Source organism: Stomoxys calcitrans, chromosome 2 (assembly GCF_963082655.1).
Source record: "Stomoxys calcitrans chromosome 2, idStoCalc2.1, whole genome shotgun sequence".
Lineage (NCBI taxonomy): Eukaryota > Metazoa > Arthropoda > Insecta > Diptera > Muscidae > Stomoxys > Stomoxys calcitrans.
Window position 1 is genome coordinate 100,424,712 of NC_081553.1, and position 26,587 is coordinate 100,451,298.

A 26,587-nucleotide genomic window follows, 5' to 3' on the forward strand; every position below is an offset into this window, starting at 1 on the left:
TGTTTGACAGGGCGCAGCTTGGGATGAACTGAGCGCGCTTTATGTCTCAATATGGGTTATTATCTATTGAGAATGGTTATTATCTATTGAAATGGTTTTTAATAAATATTAATTTTGAAATTTTCTAGAGCATTAATAAAATATGGATTTCTGTTATGTTCTCCTAGTCCGATAACAATCATCATCAATTGTTCTTTGCCCTCCATCCATTTCTTCAATAAAATATCTCAACAAATAGGAATGTGCTTGGTTACAATAGAAAGGACTAGCCAGCAACATTTTCTCTGTTGCTATTTACTTTGCAAATTCGTTGAAATTAATATTTTTTAAAACAATTCTATAGGAATAGAATTCTAGCGTAGTAGATGACAAATGACATTATGTGGCTACCTGTCCTATGCTATACGTAGAAGAAGAATTGCTCATATTACGAAGATGGTTCAGGGATAGCCATAGTAATGTCTGACGAAAGATGGCCATGGTGGAAACATCGTCGTCAAAAGGATTTATGATGGCACAGAAACGCGAGTTTAGGCAAATTTTGCAAATGTTCATGAAGACAGGTAGCTTAGGTCCAGTGTTTGTGGTATATAAACACTGATCATCTCAAAGAAAGATAACAGTCAACATTTTACATTCCCAGTGAGAAGATCTCAAAAAGGAAAACAAATTTAAGTTATTAAAAAAAGAAAACATGTCTTCAGTAATGCATTACTATCCCATGCACCAAGCCACAAAAGGTCCAACTGTATATACGGCACCAGTTGTGGGAGGTTACAATAATGTAAGTTCAAAGGAGAAACATAATTCGTAAGCAATTTTACTTACGTTTTATTGTTGTTGATTTTTAGATGATGTTCCAGCATAGCCAGCCAATCTATCCCACACCCATGGATCAGTCGTATGCCCCCTGCAATAGCCTATCCACAGATGTTGAAATGCAACGTGCCTCCTCCGATGAGAGCATCCCCCAGTCGGAGCCACCACGTACCAAATTGAAACGTTCTCGCACCGCCTTCACCAGTTCTCAATTGGTCCAGTTGGAGAGTGAATTTAAGCGGAATATGTATTTGTATCGCACCCGACGCATTGAGATAGCCCAAAGACTCTCCCTGTGCGAGAGACAAGTTAAAATTTGGTTCCAAAATCGTCGTATGAAATACAAGAAGGACATACAAGGACCTCAGGAGTCAAAGACCACAGCAACCAAAAGTTCTCAACCCCTGGCCGAACAAAATGAGCACAAGGGTATTGTACAACGTTTAATGTCTTATTCGCAGGATCCAAATTTGCAACAGGCTGAAAAACGTTCGTATAGCAAGGCTTTTCCCAAAAACTCTTCCGGGGCCAAAGTGGCTGCGCTAACAAAAGCCAAGGAGGTAGCCACACACAATGCACAGCCTAAAATAGTAGCCCCTGCACAGTTACCACCTCAACCCTCATTCACCCCAGATTTGAGTGAAATTTTGGATCATCTTTCGGAAAGCTCCCCTGCGAGTAGCCAAAACTCCTCAACAACTTCCTTGAATACCTCCTCTTCGTATTCCTCCTATAATTTGGATATGGTACTGCAATCCATTAAACGGGACTTGGAAATGTCTGCCCAGGCATGGTCTAGAAACACTCAACAAGGCCAGAACTGGTCTAGTGTTCCAAGTGTCACACCCACACCTTCCCTGAATGTCAGCTGGGGAGAACCAGCTGCCAAGTCCACGAAATTCAATCGTGCCCATGTTAATGCTTCCTCGACTATGGTTTACTATAATTTTAATAATCTTCAAGCTAATAATGGACATCATTAGGTCTAACTAGGGGGTTAAGAGGACTTCAATAGGCCTCCGATTACTTTGACGGCCATGTAAATTTGTATAGTTATTTTCTCGTAGGTTTAAGCGTCACTTTAATTGACGTTAATCATGAAGTCATGTGTGCATGTGAATACGTCTTTAAAAGCATTTATTCGTTTATATTATACCAAATCTATATTTAAGTTTTAATTCGATGTACAAATATAATTTTAAATTATATTTTCTCTTGATATATTAGCTTATGAATGTACCTTTATATATATTAAATAACATAAGTAGTTGTTAGTAGTAGTGGTTGATAAAAATTTAATAAATTAAAAAAAAAAAAATATTTTCTTGATTTTTCGAACATCTTCTAGCTTGAGATTATATTCAACGCTTTCTATTCAAGGAATAGCACAGAAAGAACTTATAAGAGTTGAGCAAGTGTGTGCTATTATTCAAAACACTTTAACTGGCATGGTGGATCGCGATTTCTGGTACGCCGTGTATCTTCATCAACACCACCACACTGTGGTTCAAATCGAAAAATTCTCAAAGCCCTTCTGTAAATGTGAAATGGATGAAAATATTTTCAAACGCTTTCTATTCAAATTATGCCATAGCAAAGAACTTATACAAGTTGGGCAATTAAGTGTGTGTTATTATTAACACTTTGACTGTCATAGAGTAATTCCAGAACAATCATATAGTATTTCAAGAACTGAACTCTTCGTTTAACAATACAACATGTTTGATACAATTGAGAACTGAGTAAAACAGATAATTAGACACCAAGAAAACGAGATGAGTGAATGCAAAAAATGAGCCTTTCAGCAAAAAGAAAGATGATTGGGAGTTCACTGAGTGCATGTTGTACAATACAAGTATTCGTGTACATTTTGCTTCAGATAAAGTACTATTTTTCTTGACGTCTGCTTTCGTAGTGCGAAATTCGTACGAAGGCAACGTCCTTGATTTGGCAAAAGCATGGGTAATCACACACACATACATAAAATCCTAGTTATTTTATATGAGAAAACAAACAGTTTGCCAACGATTTGTGTGATCAGTTCATATCCTGAAAATTACAGCCGCACACTTTCATATACAGCGAGTAATTTCTCATATCTCGCTGTAGCGGCGATAAATTCGATATAAAAATATCCAAAGCACTGAATGGTGGTCCTTTTTTCAAAATCATCTACTCAATAGCAACTTGTTCGTTTTACTCCATCTTCAGTGTCTCGCTCTTCAGCAGTCTTGAAATACAACATCATGTGTTTTCAGTGCACACGAGTTCAGCAACAACATTTACCAATGAATGGTTTTGTGCAGCCTTTGGTTGCAAATGTCGCCCCAACCCTTTCATAGTGTTACACTATTTGCATTTTCAATCGAACATATTCATATGTCCATATGTTATCATAATACGGTAAATATCGCATCCGCGTCTTCAGATGAAGAACTTTCTAGCAATGTATCTAATATGCCGTTAGCTGAATAAAACGCGTTCGCTTTTTATACCCACCACCATAGGATGCGGGTATACTAATCTTGTCATTCCGTTTGTAACACCTCGAAATATTCGTCTTAGACCCCATAAAGTATTGGGTTGCCCAAAAAGTAATTGCGGATTTTTCATATAGTTGGCGTTGACAAATTTTTTCACAGCTTGTGACTCTGTAATTGCATTCTTTCTTCTGTCAGTTATCAGCTGTTAATTTTAGCTTGCTTTAGAAAAAAAGTGTAAAAAAGTATATTTGATTAAAGTTAATTCTAAGTTTTATTAAAAATGCATTTACTTTCTTTTAAAAAATCCGCAATTACTTTCTGGGCAAACCAATATATATATTTTTGATCGATTCGACGTTCTGAGTCGATCATGGCCGTCCGTCCATCTGTCGACATCATGTCCGTCCGTCCGTCTGTCGACATCACGATGGCGTATAACTAGCCGCTTAAAATTTTGCACAGATACTTAATAATGATGTAGATCGTTGGGAATTGCAAGTGAACCATTCAGATTTGGACATAGCTCCCATATAAACTGATCTCCTGATTTCTCTTCTTGAGCCCCTGGAAGCCGCAAATTTTGTCGGATATGGTTGAAATTTTCCATATTCTGTTCTGTTTTGACTTCCAATAACTGTGCTAAGTACGATCCGAATCAGTTTTTAACCTGCTATAGCTTCCATTAGGGACGTAGCCATGATTTTATTTTAGGAGGAGAGGGGGGGGGGCACCCCACACTTTTTCAAAATCGAAAATTGACCAAATTTTTCAGTTACTGTGAAATTGGCAAATATACCACAATTTTTTTTTTAATTGTGGTCGCTATTGGTTGCAGTAACTGACCCATCGGCGGTGACATTTGGTCATAAAGACAGAGCTGTATTTTGAACTGATTGTTAACACACTATTTATAGACCGAATCTAATCTTTCAATCAAAGTGTGGTTGTCTTTACGAATATCTTTGGAAGTTGTATTAATGGCTTTGACCGGGATTCGAACCTGGCCGCAGCAGCGAGAGCCGTTGCCATGAATAAAACTGCCAAAAGTTGGAAACGATTGACATTCGTGTGCAATGGAAGCTATGTAGTCGAAAAGAGCGTGTGAAAGGTGGCAGACTTGTTTTAGTGTCATGCTCACATCGTAGATACGTTTTCGCGGTATGTTCGGTATAAGTACAACCTACCAATGTATGGCTCTTGAAGCCTCTGCACCTAGTATGACCGATGCAGGACCCTATTATGATCAGACAGTTTAAAAAAGATTTCAATCTCTGGGTTCTCAATGTAGACCCTCAGGCCCATTCTGTTCTCTAGCTTTGGCCAATACTAGGGTTTCGTCAATCCAAGTGCCGGTGCCAGCAGTGCCTCGTACTCGACCTCAAGTCTCCCCTCAGGTATCCTATCGTCGCCTCGATTATACCGCGACGTTATGACTTGCTTTTATACTCTATCCATTCTCCCATCACCTTAAGTCTCTTAGCCGCACTGGCTGCCTCACACTTAATCTGTATGTCTATCTGTCGGATATCTATAATAGTCTCCAGTGCCCTTGTGGGCATGGTCCCCATAGTTCGCTAATACCAAGATAACCTGTTCTCTGAACCTGTTATATTATCCTTACATTTAACTTTTTCTCTAACGCAGTCCACCAAACTACTGAGGCGTAACTAATTATTGGTATAATTACGCTCCTGTAGAGTCACTAGTCTATCATTCGACACACGCTCAAATCGGACAAAAATTGCGACTTGTAAGGACTCAAGCAATCAAATGGGGAGATTAGTTTATATGGGAGCTATATTTGGTTATAGATCGATGTAGATCTTGTTGTAAGTCATAAAAGAAAACTACACGCAAAATTTCAGCCGAATCAGACAAAAATTGCGGCTTGTAAGGACTCAAGATGTCTAATAGGTAGATCGGTTTATATGGGAGCTATATCAGGTCATAGACCGATTTGAACCGTACTTGGCACAGCTGTTGGAAATCGTAGCAGAACACTATGTGCAAAATTTCAGCCAAATTGAACAAAAATTGCGGCTTGTAAGGGCTCAAGAAGTCAAATGCGGGCATCGGTTTCTATGGGAGCAATTCCCAACGACCTACATCAATATAAAGTATATGTGCAAAGTTTCAAGCGGCTAGCTCTACGCGTTCGACCGCTATCGTGATTTCGACAGACGGACAGGGTTAGATCGACTCAGGACGTCGATACGGTCAAGAATATACATACTTTATGGGGTCTTAGACGAATTTTTCGAGGTGTTACAAACGAAATGACTAGATTAGTATATCTCCGTCCTATGGTGGTGGGTATAAAAAATTTTCCTTTACTAGGGAAAAGCCATGAACATTTGAATGTTTTTCAGAAAATCCAGAATTCTGAGTACACACTTTTAAAAATTTGCAAGGAGTTTGCAATCGGGGCAGCTATGAAAGGACGAGCCACATTTCTCTTTTAAAATGTTATTACCAGTAGTCGATAATGCAGGGTTTCCGTAAGCATTGCCAGACCAAAAAAATATCCAGAGCAACGTTATTTTAAAAGCTATACTTTATTTATCATCGAAAAATTTACACCAAACAAAAAATAAATAGGAGCTACATTTAGCTAAAATGCTTACAAACATATTCGACAGATGGTAGTTTAATTTCCTTGTCAAAACTTTGATAAAAATTTATGTAGAAATAAGCATCACATATGGATTTACCCACTTTTAGGACCTACAGTTTTAGGAAATTCTGCTTTTATACACGTATACCAAAGATAATCAAGGCTTTTGGTAATCATAGCTTCGTTGCTAAAGGAAATAAAACTTTGCAAATATACCTATTCCCCCTGGCTGGTTTATTGGGCGATTTTATTAATCGAAGGCTTTGGTTTAGCAAACCTTACGAATTGAGACTAAGCTAAAACCACCGGTGTTGGAACAAGGTAGTTCGTTGGCCAATAATTCTGAGCATTTTTTGAACGACTGAACATTTGGGAAAATCCAAAAGAAAACTCATAGACTAGCTCGAGCACAAAAGCCAGGCATAATTTTATCCTCTGTAGTTTTACATTTGCAGATTACATTTTACAACAGCACTCAAACAAAATGTAAACAATCCTAAGGACTTTGGTTTATTGGGTGTGATTACTTCGACGAACTTAACTAATCCTCGTTATACGATGGGATATTAGGTGAGCCTTGTGTGTGTGTGTGCCTGTATGCACACTCAAGGATAAGGGATATAAATATTTAATCAGGTACCTGCTTAAGCGAAACCGAAAGTATTCATAATTCTTTTGGAAAACCCCAGGAAAAACCAGAAAATTTCTCTTTCAATCACTGATGCTACCAGCGAATAGATTTTTATAACCCTGCCTGTCATATAAACTTAATCCGCGTTACACTTTTACTGTAGAAGAAAAAGGGAAGCGCTTGCACCTTTGAGTAGCCTATGCAAGCAAGTATGTAATTTTTTCGAAATTATATGGTTTTTGTTTAGTTTGAGAGGGGTTTGGGTAAAGGTAGTGGAAACGTTTTTGAAGCAAATCTTTTTATACGACTTTTTCATCGAATTATTTGTTTTTAACAAGAATTATTTGCTTTAGAAATGTTGGATATGAAACTGACTCAACAACAGTTTTTTAAAATGACATTCCAATTTTTTTTTTTAACAATTTTGTCATCTCCAGAATAGTTTTTGTAAATTAAATAATCTATTACTCTAAATATTTATGTTGGAATTCTGGAGAAAAAAATAAAAAAAATTTCAACGCTGCTTACTCTCTCACTAGCTCGAGGGGTCCCAACGTCAACTCTAAAACAGTGATATATCTATTCACTAGAAAGCAGAAGTTGAGTCAATAGCCACGCTTCTTTGGTAGAGCGATCTCAATATCGGGCATACATAGTTACATATGAAGAAAATTTTTTCCTACCAAAATTTAAGAAAAATCCTACCAAACCCCACTAAAACCTACCAAATGTTCCACAAGCCGAAGAGTTGGTCATTTGGCATTCCATTTGGTACACATCAAACTATACAATTTTTACCCACCACCATAGGATGGGATTATACTTATCTGATCATTCCGTTCGTAACACCTCGAAATAATTATCTGCGACCCCATAAAGTATATATATTCCGGATCGCCTCGACATTCTAAGTCGAACTAGCCATGTCCGTCCGTGCGTTTGTCGAAATCACAAGCGGAAGAGTTGGTCATTTGGCATTCCATTTGGTACACATCAAACTATACAATTTTTACCCACCACCATAGGATGGGATTATACTAATCTAGTCATTCCGTTCGTAACACCTCGAAATATTTATCTGCGACCCCATAAAGTATATATATTCCGGATCGCCTCGACATTCTGAGTCGAACTAGCCATGTCTGTCCGTGCGTTTGTCGAAATCACGATAGCAGTCGAACGAATTTTGCACAGATACTTCTTTCCGATGTAGGTCGCTGGAGATTGCAAATGGGCCATATCGATTCAGATTTGGATATAGCCCCCATATAAACCGATCCCCCGATTTGTCTTCTTGAGCCCATAAAAGCCTCAATTTTCTTCCGATTTGGCTAAAATTTGGAACAAAGACTTGAGTTATGACTTCCATCATCCATGTTCAGTATGATCCGAATCGGTCTATAAACAGATTTAGCCTCCATACAAACCGATCCCCCGATTTGACTTCTTCAGCCCTTAAAAGCCTTAATTTTATTCCGATTTGGCTAAAATTTGGAACAAAGGCTTGAGTTATGACTTCCAACATCCATGTTCAGTATGATCCGAATCGGTCTATAAACAGATTTAGCCCAATGCAAACCGATACCCTGATTTGACTTATTCAGACCTTAGAAGCCTCAATGTTCATCCTATTTGGCTGAAATGTAGATCAAAGACTTAAGTTATGACTTCCAACATCCATGGCAAGTATGATCCAAATCGGCCTATAAACAAATATATCCCCCTAATAAACCGATTCCCGTATTTGACTTCTTCAGCTCTTAAAAGCCTGAATTTTCAACTCATTTGGCTGAAATTTGGGCCAAAATCCTATCTTATGACTCAAAACATCAGTGCCAAGTTTTATCCGAATCAGTCAATTAGGTAATAACGGCCCCATATCGGTACCGATATCCAGATTTGACTTCTGGAGACTAAAATAATTAAAATACCAACTCAGTTAATAAGGGTATATTTTTAACGGTTTCCATGGATTCGGCCCGAACGAACTTAGCACGCTTTTAATTGTCAAAGCTACAAAAAACTAGATCGTCGGTATTCATACAGGATCTAGACACGACCGTCTCTATATAGGTTGAAATCACTCTACAGCCTGAAGTTTAAAGATGGCCTATATCTGGCTATAGCACCCTTTATACCGATGTCCCATATTTGTATGCAGCTACCACATAGCCTTGTTTTGCGATTGAAGCCACTGAACGCACAAAAGCCCCATTTTCAATCCAGAATCCACGACGTTTGAAAGATATCCCTTAACACTCGTACCAGCAGATACGGTCAATATCAGAAATTACGCCCTTTTTCTTGACATTTGAAGCAATGAGACCCTTTATAAACCCCTGGCCCCTCGCTATCCTTGGCTTAATTCTGCACTCTTAACGAATACACAGAAACGACACGAAGTGAATTAATTTTGAGTCATACCCGACGATTTGTTCGGTAATCACCAAAAAAATGAGGTCAGCCTACCAACCTACCAAGAGAATAAAAACCTACCTATTTTGGTAGTAACCTACCAAAAACGGCAACACTGATCTGGCGATGATCTCGAAGAGAAGCCTAATATGTGTTGGCCACTATGCAGAAAAGCCACTGGAAATAGAGACAGAATCCCAAGATGGTTCATTGTCTATACAAAAGAGTTGTCGGGCCAATTATTACCCTCCGCCATGAATTGCATTTGTCGAGTTCTTTTCCCGGTATCTCTTTTTAGGCAAACAAAGGATAAAAGATAAGAATTGATATGCTAATAAAGCTATATCAAGTTATGGTCCGATTCGGAGACCATAGTAGAAGTCATTGTGTAGAATTTCAGCCGATTCGAATAAGAATTGCGTCCTTTAGGGGCTCAAGATGTAAAATAGGGAGATCGGTTTATATGGGGACTGTATCAGGCAATAGACCGATTCGGAACATATTTGACACGTAAGTTAAAGGTTATGGGAAAACCCATTTTTCAAAATTTTAGCCAAGTTGGATAATAATAACGCCCTTTAGAGGCTCAATATGTCAAAATTCCACATCGGTTTATATGACAGCTATATCAGGTTATGGACCGATTTGATCCATATTTAGCACAGTTGTTGGAAGTCATAACGAAACACGTCATGCAAAATTTCAGCCAAATCGGATAAGAATTGCGAAGTCAAGATCGGTTTATATGGCAGCTATATCAAAACATGGACCGATATGGCCCATTTACAATCCCAACCGACCTAAACTAATAAGTATTTTTGCAAAATTTCAAACGGCTGGCTATACTCCCTCGAAAATTAAAGTGCTTTCGACAGACAGACGGACGGACATGGCTAGATCGACTTAAAAAGTCATGTCGATCAAGAATATATATATACTTTGTGGAGTCTGAGACACATATTTCGAGGAGTTACAAACAGAATGACGAAATTAGTATATCCTCATCCTATGGTGTAGGGTATAAAAATTTGTCAGCGTTGGTTATCCTCTCCTAATGCTGGTGGCGTTTGTGAGGTGCTTTGCCATATAAAACCTTCTCCCCAAAGAGATGTCTTACTGCGGACCGCCCTTCGGACTCGGCTATAAAAAAGGAGGCACCTTATCATTGAGCTTAAAAATCTTGAATCGGCGGCACTCATTGATATGTGAGAAGTTTGTCCCTGTCCCTTAAAGGCAAATTTGCATTTTGCATACATGTAAAATTTCTCTAGAAAATGGTGTCGCTCAGCGGCATACCATTCGAATTCGGGTATGAAGAGAACGACCCCTGTTAATGAGCTTAAAATTGAGTCGGGCACCACTGATTGATATAAGAGAAGTCTTCTCTCTCCTTTAAGAGACCGTTATGGATTAATATTTAACTTGCAATACAATCACAATTCACATGTTATTACCATTACCAAGTTGGGTCTGTTATTCTTCGCCTCTGAGAATTGATATGACCACCAGTCAGTCAACGTATTTTACAGTTGCTATTGCTGCATTAGAAATATGGCAGCCTGACCTGATGCTGTTTCCTTAGCCCAATTCAGGGAGTTTCTCTCCTTATGAATGGAATGCTTTTTTTTCCCAGGTTAAGATCATTGGTCTAAGGCAATGATGGGCACACAAACTTCCAAATTTTCCCACAAAAATTCCATTAATGAACAAGGGGCAAACTTATCACACATCAATTGGTGCTGTCCGATTCAAGTTTAAGCTCAATGATGGGGGACCTTCTTTTTATAACCGAGTCTGAACGTCATGCTGCGAGATCTATTTGGAGAGTACTTTTTACATGGCTGCCATAATACTTTTTCAAATGACAGTACTTTACAAATATAGCCAGTATTAGGAGAGTATATCAACCGCTGAACATTTTTATATCCACCACCAAAGGATGGGGGTATATTCATTTTGTCATTCCGTTTGAAACACATTGAAATATTCATTTCCGACCCTATAAAGTATATATATTCTTGATCAGCGAAAAAATCTAAGACGATTTAGCCTTGTCCGTCCGTCCGTCAGTCTGTTGAAATCACGCTACTGTCTTTTAAAATAGAGATATTGAGCTGAAACTTTGCACAGATTCTTTTTTTTTTTTGTCCATAACCAGGTTAAGTTCGAAGATGGACTATGTCGGACTAAATCTTGATATAGCCCCCATATAGACCGATCCGCCGATTTAAAAGCTACATTTATCATCCGATTTTGCTGAAATTTTGGGACAGTATGTTGTTTTAGGCCCTTCGACATCCTTCTTCAATTTGGCACAGATCGGTCCAGATTTGGATGTAGCTGTCATATAGACTGATCCGCCGATTTAGGGTCTTAGGCCCATTAAAGCTACATTTATTATCCGATTTTGCTGAAATTTTGGGGCAGTATGTTGTGTTAGGCCCTTCGACATCTTTCTCCAATTTAGCCTAGATCGGTCCAGATTTGAATATAGCTGCTATATAGACCGATCTCTCGGTTTAAAGTTTTGGGCCCATAAAAGGTGCATTTATTGTCCGATGTTGCCGAAATTTGCGACAGTGAGTTGTGTTGGGCCCTTCGACATCCTTCTTCAATTTGGCACAGATCGGTCCAAATTTGGATGTAGCTGTCATATAGACCGATCCGCCGATTTAGGGTCTTAGGCCCATTAAAGCTACATTTATTATCCGAGTTTGCTGAAATTTGGGATAGTGAGTTGTGTTAGGCCCTTCGACATTTTTCTTCAATTTGGCCCAGATCGGTCCAGATTTGGATATAGCTGTCATACACACCGATCTCTCGACTTAAGGCTTTGGGCCCATAAAACGCGCATTAATTGTCCGATGTTGCCGAAATTTGCGACAGTGAGTTGTGTTGGGCCCTTCGATATTTTTCTTCAATTTGGCTCAGATCGGTCCGGATTTGGATATAGTTGCCATATAGACCGATCTCTCGATTTAAGGTTTTGGGGTCACCGAAATTCGGGACAGTGAGTTGTGTTACGCTCTTCGAAATTTTTCTGCATAAGGCATGCATTTTTTACCGGATTTTGACGAAAGGTGGCTTACGCATATACCCAAGGTGGTGGTTATCCAAAGTTCAGCTTGGCCGAACTTAACGCCTTTTCACTTATTTCTGATATTCTCCCCAGTATTCGAACCCAAGCGTACGGCATCATAGGCGAACTTTAGTTAAAAAAACTAAACTATGTTTGTATGGGGGGCAGTAAAACCCGAACGACCAACGAAGTGAGGTTGCTTTGGGAAATCATTACAATGCGCCAACCGAACGAAGCCACACGAAGTTGCTTATACTGTATGTGTGCTTCTGTTCGTGGGCATAGGATTTTATGTGCTGATGTGTGTTGGTGCCCATATACGGTCTAGGGAAATCAAGCAATTAAGCCCTAATTCAGTAGTTTTCGTCGGAAACCTGTGTCAACCACCCAATTTATTAGTCGAGGTTTCAGTAGCATACAACATGCTACAACCAGAAACCATTACCACAACTGAAAATTTTTTCTGATGTCTCGCCAGGATTTGAAGCCATTCGTTCAGCGTCATAGGCTGACATACTAACCTCTGCGCTACATTGTCTTAAACTTCACACATCCCCAAATATTAAGTAGAATGAGGAGTACAATTTTGATTTTTAAACGACTCTCTTAAAGTTTTGATTATCTGGAAAATGCTAGGGGATACAAGCAAAATTTTCTCAAAAATATTCATTCTTAATTTTTTTTACTCGATTTCTTCACTAATTCATTGAAAACAGATGATTTTATAAAAGGAAAACAGCTGTTTTATACGAATTGACGAACGAATCGGGTGACAAAATGTTAGTGGTCTAGATAGTGACTTCTCTTTAGAGTGCACAAATTAGCAAGTAAAGCTTACTTTCACCGAAAACTGAAAACTCAAACATCTAGTTTTTCTAAAGTAGACATTCTTCAATTAATAGGCATGTCTCAAATTGCTATCGTACTAACGATGACCTTTTTGTTTGGCCAAAAGTTGGCTAATTGTTACGTCAAGACAATTATGGCCAAATGCCCAAAGGAAGTGCCAATTAACTGAACTCACAATGGTCATTAAACCTTTTGGCAAAAAAAGAATCAAAACATATGCCTGTCACAAAATTTTATAAATTACAAAACTCAAAATAAAACTAAAGACTCGACGAAACGACGCGACGCGACTTTTTTCATGCTGTCAATATTTACATGCAATACTGTACAATAGGACAAACAAACAAAAAAAGTGTTTTTAAGAAGGGAACAAAACCAGTCTAGAAGGCATAGTAAAGCCTTCCGAACACGGCTAGTCGTCTGTCGCGTGCTCAAAGACTTGACAAAACGGCGCTAACCATCCATCCATCCATCATCATCATGCCATCATTCCAAAGTCAATCGTCACCAAAGAACATTGGCTGGCAAAGGACACACTCTATTATTTGGTATTTTAGTGTCGCGATATCATGGCGTGTCTAAGCCACCAAATTGAATTTAGTCCTGTACTACTGTCCACTTCTTCCAATGCTTCGTCCTGTTGTTTACATGCTCGTGGGCGGATGTTTCGAAGCACATAATGTGCCACATTGAGCACATAACAATGTAAGTGTGAAAAATGTCCGTCCTTTCGTTCATTCCACCCAACGTCTGTTTACACTGTCATTGGTTTTGTAGGCAAATATGACTTTGGTGACATGAACACGACGACAATCGTTACCATGATGTACTGTCCCTGTTAGCATGATCTGCCAGTCAATGTTTAGTGCGACTTCATTGTCTTTAGTCTATGCAGAGTCCTGACTAAGATCCACCCACTGGTTTTTGGCTTCATCTTTGCTTTGTTCTTTTAATGTGTTTTTGTTTTGCGCCATGATGATGTTTTGGCCATAACCAGTCAGATGATAACCACAATGTACAGAAGCTGTCTTTAGGGCAAACAGCATGTGAGAGAAGTCGGCACATTACTAGGACATTTATGCATCAAAATAGAATACTTGATAAAATAAAAGTTATAGGTTAAGTTAAGTTAGATCGAAAGAGGATATAAATCTGCCCCATGCAGCTATGGATATATTCCTAAGCCACTAATCGTCTTGTTTTGCGCTCTAAATACTGAAAAAGTAACCTCGAAAAAGAAAATCTAAGTTTGGAATTCCGTGCTACTTAAAAAATTCTTAATTGTTTTTCATACCACGCCCCTAAGTTGGTTCATGCCTGGTATTGTGTCACCACCTGATTGGGGCTATCTGTTAGACGCGAAATCCGGGCAATGACAAAGGAAATGCTCCAACATGTCATCAACTTCCCCGCATGCCCCTTCAGTTTTCCTATCGTCGCCTCGATTATACCGCGATGGTATGAGTTGCTCCCATCCTCAATCCATTCTCTCATCGACTTAAATCCAAGTCTCCATTCACTTTACCAGACACAGCAGACAGGTGAAAATCCCAACTTAGTCAGCATCCGTCACTCCTATGGTCACCCATAGGAGTGGCGATAAAATGCCCCCCTTTGACGTACCTTATGCCACTTTCTCCCTTATAGTTATGTCATGGAACACACAATTTATCCACCTAAGCATATGGTTTATCCAGTCTCTATGGACCGGGTTCACCCGGTACTGGTCTAAGAATAGAATCAGTGTGTCTGTCCGCACATTGTTAAAAGCCCCCTCGATGTCAATGCATACCTCCACTGCGTACGTCTTGGCATCGATGGTTTCCTTTCTATTTTATGCACAACCTCGTGTAGGCTAGTCTCCACCGACCTTCCCTTGACATAGGCATGCTGTTTGTACTTGAGCGGTCAGCTGGATGTCCTACTCTTTATCATGGTATCCTCGAAACGTTTTGGGTAGAAAGGACGTATAGCTTATAGGTCTGAAAGTGTTTGGTGTCGCATAACCTTCCTTGCTGGGCTTGGGTATTCCGTTTGCTACACATGTCATTCCGTTTGCAACACATCGAAATATCCATTTCCGACCCTATAAAGTGTATATATTCTAGATCAGCGTAAAAATATAAGACGATCTAGACATGTCCGTCCGCCTGTCTGTTGAAATCACGCTACAGTCTTTAAAAATAGAGATATTGAGCTGAAATTTTGTCCAGATTCTTTTTTTGTCCGTAAGGAGGTTAAGTTCGAAGATGGGCTACATAAATTTGGAACAATGAGTTGTGTTGTGTCCTTTAACATTCTTCTTTAATTTGGTCTAGATCGGTTCAGATTTAGATATAGCTGCCATATAGACCGATCTCTCAATTAAAAGTTTTGGGCCCATAAAGGCGCATTAATTGTCCGATTTTGCCAAAAATGTGAGACAGTGAGTTGTGTTAAGCCCCTAGGCACCCTTCTTCAATTTGGTCCAGATCGATCAAGATTTGAATATAGCTGCCATATAGACTGATCTCTCAATTTAAGGCTTTGGGCCCATAAAAGGTGCATTTATTGTCCGATTTCGCCGAAATTTGGGACAGTAAGTTGTGTTGGGAAGTTCGACATCCTTCTTCAATTTGGCTCAGATCGGTCCAGATTTGAATAAAGCTACTATATAGACTGATCTATCGATTTAAGGCTTTGGCCCATAAATGGGGCAATTATTGTCCTATGTCACCGAAATTTGGGACAGTGAGTTAAGTTAAGCCCCTCGACATACTTTTACAATTTGGCTCAGATCGATCAAGATTTGAATATAGCTGCCAAATAGACCGATCTTTCGATCTTAGGTTTTGGGCCCATAAAAGGCGCATTTATTGTCCGATTTCGACGAAATTTGGGACAGTGAGTTGTGTTAGACAATTCGACAATTTTCTGCAACTTGGCCCAGATCGGTCCAGATTTCGATATAGCTGCCATATAGACCAATATCTGGATTTTAAGTGTTGGCTCCATAAAAGCCGCATTTACAATCCGATTTCAGTGAAATTTGACACAGTGACACAGGTCCATAAAAGGCGCATTTATTGTCCGATTTCGACGAAATTTGGCACTGTGAGTTGTGTAAGGCCATTCGACAATTTTCTGCAACTTGGCCCAGATCGGTCCAGATTTCGATATAGCTGCCATATAGATCAATATCTGGATTTAAAGTCTTTGGTTCATAAAAGCCGCATTTACAATCCGATTTCAGTGAAATTTGACACAGTGACTTATGTTAGGCTTTTCGACATCCGTGTCGTAAATGGTTCAGATCGGTTTATTTTTAGATATACCTACTAAAAAGACCAATATTTTCTTATACACAATTGAACAATGACTTGCAATTATTGGTATTTGGAATCGGAACATATTTCGATATATTGGGTTGCCCAAAAAGTAATTGCGGATTTTTTAAAAGAAAGTAAATGCATTTTTAATAAAACTTGGAATGAACTTTAATCAAATATACTTTTTTTACATTTTTTTTCTAAAGCAAGCTAAAAGTAACAGCTGATAACTGACAGAAGAAAGAATGCAATTACAGAGTCACAAGCCGTTGAAAAAATTTATCAACGCCGACTATATGAAAAATCCGCAATTACTTTTTGTTTATGCATTTTTCACCGGATTGTGACGAAAGAAATACCCGAGGTGGGTATGCAAAGTTCGGCCCGGCCGAACTTAACGCCTTTTTATTTGCTTAAATTTGAAAACAGCAGATAATGTTTGCTGCCTTAGCCACAAATTACTGCTATCTCATTTTCAGCAGACTTTCTGCTGTTTCACCAAAAATATTTGCTGTTTTTACTAACAAACATTTGACAACAAAAAATTAGTCCGTCAAAAAAATTTATTCACGTTGGATCCCACACAATTTGTCAATCGTTCAAAAAAAGGTTCGTGTTGATTGTTCGAAAAAAATGCTCCAAAATGCAATCTCGGTGCTTCGAAACACGTCTATGACATCGTGGCAGGTGATGAATCGTGGATTTACGCGTATGCGCCCGAAAGTAAACAGCAGTCGACTGTATGGGTGTTTCAAGATGAGCCAATAAAAGTTGCTTCCCAGCAAATGATCGCCTGTTTTTTTTAGAAAAATCTGGACATGTCGCAATCGTACCACTAGAACAACGGAGAACAGTCAATTCTGAGTGGTATACAACCATTTGTCTTCCAAAAAATCAGTAAAAATCAACCGCCGAAGATGGATCACTCTTCACCACGTCAATACGAGCTCTCACACGTCGGCTCAAACAACTTCATTTTTGAGCACTCAAAACATCGATTTGATGAATCATCCGCCGTATAGTCCTGACTTGGCACCGAATGATTTCGTTTTATTCCCGTACTTAAAAATTAAAATGGGACGTCAACGTTTTTCGACTCCTGAAGAAGCGGTTGATGCTTTAAAAATGCATGTTTTGGAAATACCTCAATCAGAGTGGCAAAAGTGTTTCATCAAATTGGTTCCAACGAAAACATTAAAGCTATGTTCGATGTTTAATATTTGTTTTTGTATTCTCTAATCCATGGCAAAAGTGTTTCATCAAATTGGTTCCAACGAAAACATTAAAGCTATGTTCGATGTTTAATATTTGTTTTTGTATTCTCTAATCCCGAAATATAAAGGACAACCCTCGTAATACACATCCGAATCAATTTACGCTTTTTTACGACGTGCTCTGTTATAAAGTCGGCGGACGTTTTTTCCATTGCGCTTTTGCTTGTTTAAAATCATATTTCGGGCGGAATATGGTATTATCAAACCTTGTAAAATTTTTTATCAAACTAAATTTACAGTTTTGTTTATAATTCATAAGCTCTCAAGTATTCTTTTTTTTAGAAAATTCAAATACCATACAAACTTTACATGTAAAAAAACCTTTTTCGAAATTGTTAAAATTTTTTTACAAAAGTGTTTTTATGTATATCGAACATCTTAAATATTGTGTTTTCACATTCCTTTAAGCTTGCCCAATAATGAAGTGTTCCCTATTCTTGTCTTAGTGGTTCATTTTCATTTGAAAATTTCTTGTTGTCTTATGAAGGACATTCTTGAAGTGGCTCTATTTTGTCTACCCAAAAAAAAAATTTGTTTGGTTACCTTCTGTAGTGTACCACAAAAACAAAGCTGGCTACTTTACAGCCAAGATAAGATAGGGTTTTAAGGGGAAAAGGTACATTGATGCAATTTCTGTGTTTAGTTCATGCATTAGCAGTAAAACGAATTTTTATCATCTTGGCCTTCGAAGGGTCTTTTCTGCAAAGCATTAATTTGTATTCAAACAACCGGAAGTAAAGTTAAATGTTTGACGAGGATGTCAGAGAACAACAATTCTAACCAAACAGGGAAATAAAGAATAATACCACATTCTTTGATTATGGCAGGGCTAATTACTCGTCACGCATCGCAAACAATTTTACAATAAGTTTGTTTCTATTTACTTGTATCTTACTTTACTTTAATTGGCTATGACAGGATATTTGTTCCACCGAACGTAGAATAGCGTTCCAAGCGCCTCGATCTTCTGCGCTCATTCTAAAATCTCTGCCAGCAAGTTTCGAGGTGTCTCCCACAACTTGATCTTTTCATTGGGCTTTTGGTCTTCCCGGTTTGCGTGTACCACCGTGTTTGCCTTTAAAAGACTTCTTTGCTGGGGCTTCTTCATCCATTCTGACAATATGACCTAGCCAACGCAGCCGTTGTGTTTTGATGCGTGTAACTATGCTATCGTCGTCATACACCTCATACAGCTTGTGGTTCATACGTCGCCTATATTCTCCGTTAACGCAAACTGGTCCATATATTTTACAAAGAATCTTTCTCTCAAATACTCCAAGCACTGCCTCATCTGCTTTTACAAGTACCCATGCTTCAGAACCATATAACAGCACGGGTAGTATCAGTGTCTTGTATAGTGTAATCTTCGTCTGTCGAGAGGTGGCCTTGTTTTTAAACTGCTTACTTTGTCCAAAGTAGCATCTGTTTGCCAGTATTATTCCTCGTTTTACTTGTATCGCGCCAATAATATTGTGATGTGAAGAACCTTTGTTTTGGAATGTAAATTTTTTCGATTTGTGGGTTTAATGACCAGACACTTAACTCCAAGCTAAGATGTTGATTATAACCCCCACCTTAGGTTGGAGATATACTAATTTCGTCACTCCGTTTGGAACACCTCGAAATATTCATCTAAGACCCCACAAAGATCTAGCCATGTCCGTCCGTCTGTAGTAAGCACGCTAACTTTCGAAGGAGTAAAGCTAGTCGCCTAAAATTTTGCACATATACTTCTTTTCAGTGTATGTCGATTGGGCCATATCGGTCCATGTTTTGATATATGTAGCTGCCACATAAACCGATCATGGATATTGGTTCTTGAGCCATTAGAGGTCGCAATTCTCATACGACTTGGCTGAAACTTTGCATGAGGTGTTTTTTTTTACTTCCAACAACTGTGCTAAATGTGGTTGAAATCAGTTAATAACCTGATACAGATGCTATATAAGCAAATCTTGGATCCTGACTCCTTGATCCACTAGAGGGCGCAATTCTTATCCGATTTGGCTGAAATTGTGCATGAAGTGTTTTGTTATGACTTCCAACAACTGTGCTAAGTATGGTTCAAATCAGTACATAACCTGAAATAGCTGCCATATAAACTGATCTGGGATCATGATGTCGCAACTATTGGGTTGCCCAAAAAGTAATTGCGGATTTTTCATTTAGTCGGCGTTGACAAATTTTTTCAACGGCTTGTAACTCTGTAATTGCATTCTTTCTTCTGTCAGTTATCATCTGTTATTTTTAGCTTGCTTTAGAAAAAAAGTGTAAAAAAAGTATATTTGATTAAAGTTCATTCTAAGTTTTATTAAAAATGCATTTACTTTCTTTAAAAAAAAAAACGCAATTACTTTTTGGGCAACCCAATATTTTCAGATTTGGCTGAAATTTTGTACAACGGCTTCTCCAATTACCTTCAATATACGTGTCCAATATGGTCTGGATGGATCTATAGCCTCATCCAGCTCCTATATAAACCGACCTTCCCATTATGCTTCTTGAGCCCCTACAAGGCGCAATTCTTATCCGAATGGACTGAAATATTACTTCTATGATCTTCAACATTCAAATTCATTTATGGTCCGAAGCAGACTATACTTGATATATCTCCAAAAGCATAACAATTCTAATCGATTAATCTTTGTTTGCCTTAAAAGGGATACCACGCAAAGAACTCGACGAGTGCGATCCATGGTGGAGGGTATAAAAGATTCGGCTCGACCGAACTAAGCACGCTCTTACTTGATTTTTCATTGATATTATTCTAATCGGTTGAGCTACTTTTTATATTGAACGGTTTCCTTGCTATTTACTTTTTTATTTTCTTGTTTAATTAAATATTTATATTAGGTTAGGTGGCAGTCTGCCATCAAACACACTTAGACGTTTTCGTCCATTGTAATACCACAGGAACAGAAGAAGGAAGATGCCTTCTAGTTCCTACGGTTGAACCATCCAGATCGCTTTAAAAGCCCAATGACTTCCGAATGTTCACATCCGCAAAATCAGTCAGGTTCTCAAAGAAATTAGAAAGCGGAACTCCTTCTGACTGCTAGTGCGGAATACACACACAAAATGTGTTTTATAGTCTCTTCTTCTTCGATGTCCTCACAGCTTCTGCAAAAGTCATTGCTGACAGCCTTCAGTCTGTCAGCATGTTTTCCGTTTGGACAGTCACCTGTCATGACAGACACAATGAGACGTCTGTTCTAGCCAATAACAGCAAAGCAGTAGACCTCTTCAAGTCTAGATTAGGCCACATAGTTTTGGAATCCCCTCTTTGGGACCATCTACCATTCGTTGTCCTTCGGGCCTGGTCCTGAAAACTTAGCCTACATGTCGCTTGAGGCATACCCACAGATTCCAGTATCCCTGGAATGTGTAGGGTAGTTCCTAGTTTCATTTTCATTTCATTTATTTAACACCAAGCACAACAAGATTATATCTTATATTTTACTGTGCTGGTTCACAACAGTGCAGTTTCATCAATTAATTCCATTATAAACTATAACTTATAAAAGTCTCGCAATCTCATCCGCTTTACAATTCCCTGGGATATCTCTGTGGCCCGGCACCCAGAACAGGTGAATTTTGAACTGTTCAGCCATTTCAAAATTTTGAACTGTTCTGCGAAAGTCGAGGGCGGTTTTTGTGTTCAGAAATACATTCTCCATGGATTTAATGGCTGCTTATCTTCGTAATGACATTATATCTTAGCCATTCCACCACTTCCTTAATTGCTAGGATATCTGCTTGATACACACTGCAGTGGCCAGGTAACCTTTTCAATATGACCAGTTCTAGATCTTTAGAGTACACCACTAAGCCCACATTGTCCTTTGTTTGGAACCATCCGTATAGAAGTCTCTATAATTTGTATTACCAGAGATATCGTAATTCCAATCGGTTCTATCAGGAATAGTGGTATAGTACCAAAAGCGGGTGGATTACACCCTGCCTGGAGCATTGGATATTGTATCAAGGATGACACAGAGTCCGTAGCCGCCACATGACCAATGGGAAAGCTCCCTTAACCTCACGGAAGTGGGCGCAGCAATTTGGATCCGGTTAAGTATTGAGCAGTAGGTGGATTTTTGAAGAGCCGTCCACCAGACTACAACACCATATAGCATTATAGGTCTGACAACTGCAGTATATACCCAATGCATAACACGCGGTCTAAACTCCCAACTTATCTGCAGTTAGGATTCGAATGGCGCTCTTGCAGATGTATAGGGCAAGAGTGGCCTTTCTTGCCTTTTCCAAAATTTTGGATTTGAAGTTCAATTTCCTGTCCAGCAAAACACACAGGTATTTTGCGCTTTCTGTAAATGGAACATTCTCTCCACCCAAGAAGGCAGGTTCCACTGTAGGCAACTTGTATCTCCTGTTGAAAATAACTACTTCTGTCTTGCACGGATTTATACCCAGACCACTTTCGGTAGCCCACTTTGCTGTTGCACGTAGAGCTTCCAGAATTATATCTCTTAGAGTGCTGGGAAACTTTCCCCTAACCGCAATTGCGATCACTTTTACGTCTTTTTCTTCCAGAAACACTAATATATTGTTAATGGTTATATTACAAAGTAGAGGAGACAGTACACCTCCTTGAAGTGTTCCTCTGCATCTTTTAGTAAGTAAGTTATTAATAAATTTTCTTACAATAGAGTTGATGCCTATAAACTCCAACTCCTTCATGATTGTCGTCGGTTTTACATTATTGAAGGCACTTTCAATGTCAAGAAGTGCTACCATTGTGTATTCCTTGACAGCGAGAGAACCCTCTATGTAGCCGACTAAGTCGTAAAGGGTTGTTTCAGTGGATTTGCCTTTACTATACGCATACTGCTGCCGCGACAGGCGATCTTCAGGGATCTTTGCCCTAAGATATGTTTCTATCAACCTCTCAAGAGTCTTCAGCATAAATGATGACTGACTAATAGGACTCATTCCCCGTAACCTTGACTAGTTTAAATCCAGGAACTCTTAGTCCACTAATCATTCGTTCACACACAAATGGTTCCTGATTAAGAACAACGTCAAATCCTCCTGACATCAGAAGGATCTTTAATGTCGCCGAATCGGCCTTATCATGGTGGAGAATTATCTGTAGTCAGGATTCGGATTTTCCACCACTATTGCGTAAGCCTGAGTCTGAGCTTTATCGAATAATAATTACAGCTTCTAGTAGTCTAAAAAGTCAAGTCGAAGGCCAACTTGATATCGGAGCCCATGTTATGGGGTCCCACATCTCTATATCGAGGTGCTACAAACGGATTGACTGGACTAGTATACCCCCTATCCTAAGGTGGTGGGCATTAAAATAAAATGGTTCCTACCCTTTGACTTTGACGGACTCTCCCTCTTACCCAAATTTTCAGAAATACCAGATTTTGGAGGTGGGTGGTGCGTTTTTAGCGAAATTTTGTGTACTCTTTTATAGTAACCTAAAAACAAAAATTTTATGTCCAAATTTCAGATGGGGTACTACCCTACCCCAAAAACCTACCAAATATATATATTGACCAATAACGACAATATGGGACTCAAATGACAGGTATTTAAGATAAGAAACCGTATCAAATATCCAATTGTCGGACTAAGTGCTTGGGGACCGCCCCCAACCCACAAAACCCCCTAAATCGGACATAATTACCCACCATGGCAATATGGAACTCAAATGAAAGGTATTTGCAAGTAGAATACGAAACTGATATCCAAATGTTGGACCAAGTTTTTGGGGGTCCATCCCTTCTCCAAAACACCCTCAAATAGGACTTATTTACTGACCCTGGCAATATGGGGCTCAAGTAAAAGGTACTTGAGAGAAGAATACGAATCTGATATCAAATGTGTTAAGTGGTCCGCCCATCCCCAAAAACACCCTCCAAGAAGATAAATTTACGACCATAGCAATGTAAGTCTCAAATGAAAGGTCTTTGGGAGTAAAGCACGAATCTGATATAAATATTCGGGAAAAGTGTATATGGGGCCATCCCACCCCCGTAACACCACCCAAATAGAACGTATTTGCTGGCCATTGCAATATGGGGCTCAAATAAGAGGTATTTTATAGTATAACATGAATCTGAGAAATATTTTCAGGGCCAAGTCTATGAGTGGCAGCCCCATCCCCCAAAACATCCTTCAAACCGGGCATGTTTGCCAAATATGGGTTCAAATGAAAAGTATTTGGGAGTAGACGATGTATGTGATTTCAACATTCGGGACCAACTATCTAAGGGACGTCCCACCGCCATAACAACCCCCAAATATTTGCTGACTTTTGCAATAAGGGGTTCAAATAAAAGGTATTTGAGATTAGAAAACTAGTATGATATCCAATTTTAAGGCCAATGGATTGCCATTGGCCTCATCCCATAAACTTCCCTTAATCCTATAGCAATATGAGGTTTAAATAAATGGTATTTGAGAGTAGAGCACGATTTTTGTATACTTGCTTTCAGAGCTAAGTGCCCGGGGGTCCACCTCACCCCCGTAAACACCCCCAAATCGGACATCATGAGAATATGGAGCTCAGATAAAGTCTTTTAAGAGTGGAGTACATCTAACATCCAAACTAAAACACTTCGAGCGAATTCATAGACCAATAGAGATCATAATGCCATTTATATGGTTCTACTGTTAGTCAAGCGATATACATTTACTATTTTCGTAGCATGGTATTCACTTAAAGCTCTTGAATTGTCGAAAATAAATATTTAAAGGATAATTTTGTTCCATATAAAGTAAAAGAAGGCGCAGCGGAGCGGGCCCGGTCCAGGTAGTGTCCAATATAAACAGCTCATGAGATTTGACTCTTCAAACAACTCGATCATGTCAAACTTAGAGTTTTTTCTAAAAAGTTTAACAAGTTTCTATGTAGTTATTAAACCATCTCAAAAAGAGATCGAAGGTGCACCTTAACAGTTCTATTTGGCTAAATATAATTATTCCCCCAAAATTAAGTCAATGCAATTTCAACACTTTTTTGAGAAATGCACACATTTCCTGCTTATCCCTTTCAAACAACAAGAAAACAACAACAAACTAAACATTTTAATTGATAAGCACATAGTTTAAGAATTTCTTCAAATTTGGTTGACATTTTTCCAAGATGACTCATCCCCTTGGAATGTCCACCTTAAGGAGAAGAGAAAACAAAATCCTGATTGATGAAAATGTATCCTGTGTGCGTGTGTGATTACACCTATCGCAGACACAATCTTCTGGACGGTGGTGACAAGCATTAAGCCCATAAAATATTTGGACAAGACATAAAAGTGCAAAACAGCTCTTAGCTAAATAATCGATGGACTGACTACCCAATTACTCAATGCAGGGCAAAATGGCCACAAGAAGATAGGCGAGACTAGTCGAAATGCTATTACGCATTTTCATGTACGCTCAAGTACACGCATCTCGAAAACGCCGGTCTGGCTGCTTAGACAAGTAGAGACCAGACCAGACTTATTGCCCAGCCAAGCAATCCCTCTCGCTCATCACCCTCAATCTTGGCGGACACACAGAGCCAGCTACCTGGAGGCTTCAGTGCTACAGCCTAGTGTAGTCCACGATACCAATTCCGATTTGCAAATCGAGTCCTTGGCAATAAATCCAACAAGCCACTCATATACACACACGCATGCAACAAGCTAACAGGTAAAAAGTTGTTAAGGATTAGTGTGATATAAATACTATGATGTAGTGAGAGAGTATATCACATTCAGCCGCTGCAACTCAAAGAGACAACATCATCATCTGAGAGCAAACGAAGATACGAATTAAGCTATTGGAATTTTTGAAGTATAGGAAGAAATACCCAAGAAAAACATGGAATTCTTAAACAATATGAGCTTTGAAGAATATCTGGCACAAACATTGCACCATCAAAATATTAGTGTAAGTTGATAAAATTAAGGTTGTAATTGAAGAATCATCACTGATATACATTTTCCTTTTAGGTCATTGGCAATATGTTAAATTCCCCTTTGGTAACTATGGTCTCACCGCCGTCCCCCATCTGCAGCTCCGGCATCACCTCCACCCCAGGTCTCCTGTCGCCCACTTCTTCCATTGACTCAAAGGGAAGCTGTACCAAGGCAAAGCGTATACGCACCGCTTTTACCAGCAAACAACTTATTGAATTGGAACGTGAGTTTCATCTCAACAAATATCTGTGCCGCCCCAGGCGTATTGAAATAGCCGATCGTTTGGACTTGAGTGAACGCCAAGTGAAAATCTGGTTCCAAAATCGTCGCATGAAGAGCAAAAAAGATGCTAATCGTGGTTCCAGGAATTGCCATACATTACGTTCCTCCCAAACACCAATTGTGAATGGCGATGTAAATAAGGATAACGATCATCTGCCTGCTTTTTTAAGCGATAATATTGATATAATAAAGACAGAACCCAATAGTGCAGCCAACTCTTGCAACTACCTGCCGTCTGTAATGATCAAACAAGAACATTCTGAAATTCCCAATCAATTGGCTGCTGTTAGCTTTCCTCAGGCATCACCTTCGAATTTAAACGATTCCATTTATGTGAACACAGAGCATCATAATTATCAAGCTGCTTTGGATTCTCCACCCGCTTCAATGGAATATTTTGCCTCGGATTCTGCATTTTATTCATCTGCCGATTCTTCGCTATTCGATGATTTGCAAGTCCTACCCAGTTTCCAGAATGAAAAGGATGTTTTGAATTTCCTTATGTCCGAAGAGATGCCTAGCTTCGATAACAGCCAATGCAACAAATTGCAGAGTACAGCTTCAACTTCATTTTCTAATGCATCATCCCTATCGAATTCAGCCTCCTCAAGTTTTTGTTCCTTAGATTTTGATATGGATTTTGATTTTGTGCAAAATCTTTTGGATATGTAAAGAAACCTAATCTAATATATGCATACATATACTCGTAGAGAAGAGCCTTTGTAAATAGGTATATTTATTATAGGACATTTCGGTTTAGATTTTAGATTAACTAATTTATATAACTATTTATTAGATATAAGTTTGCTAGTAAAGTAATAAAACCCTAAAATATGTTCTATATATAAAACTAGCCGAACCGGGCCCGCTCTGCTGCGCCTTCTTTAACTCTCTAACAT

The 26,587-nt window shown here is 38.9% G+C and overlaps 1 protein-coding gene across 1 annotated transcript; it reads left to right on the top strand.

Annotated features, from left to right (window-relative positions):
* The first annotated feature begins 694 nt into the window (after positions 1–694).
* LOC106093363 (protein zerknuellt 1) lies at positions 695–26,360 on the top strand. The gene is made up of 3 exons (XM_059361560.1): positions 695–784; positions 852–1,754; positions 25,440–26,360. The coding sequence occupies exons 1-3, from the start codon at positions 695–697 to the stop codon at positions 26,358–26,360; spliced, it is 1,914 nt and encodes a 637-aa protein (XP_059217543.1).
* Positions 26,361–26,587: the final 227 nt, after the last annotated feature.

Coding starts and splice junctions, on each gene's coding strand:
- LOC106093363 (XM_059361560.1), top strand. CDS start 695: ATGTCTTCAGTAATGCATTACTATCCCATGCACCAAGCCACAAAAGGT. Junction 785..851: donor TTGTGGGAGGTTACAATAAT/GTAAGTTCAAAG, acceptor GTTGATTTTTAG/ATGATGTTCCAGCATAGCCA. Junction 1,755..25,439: donor TTAATGCTTCCTCGACTATG/GTTTACTATAAT, acceptor TTTTCCTTTTAG/GTCATTGGCAATATGTTAAA.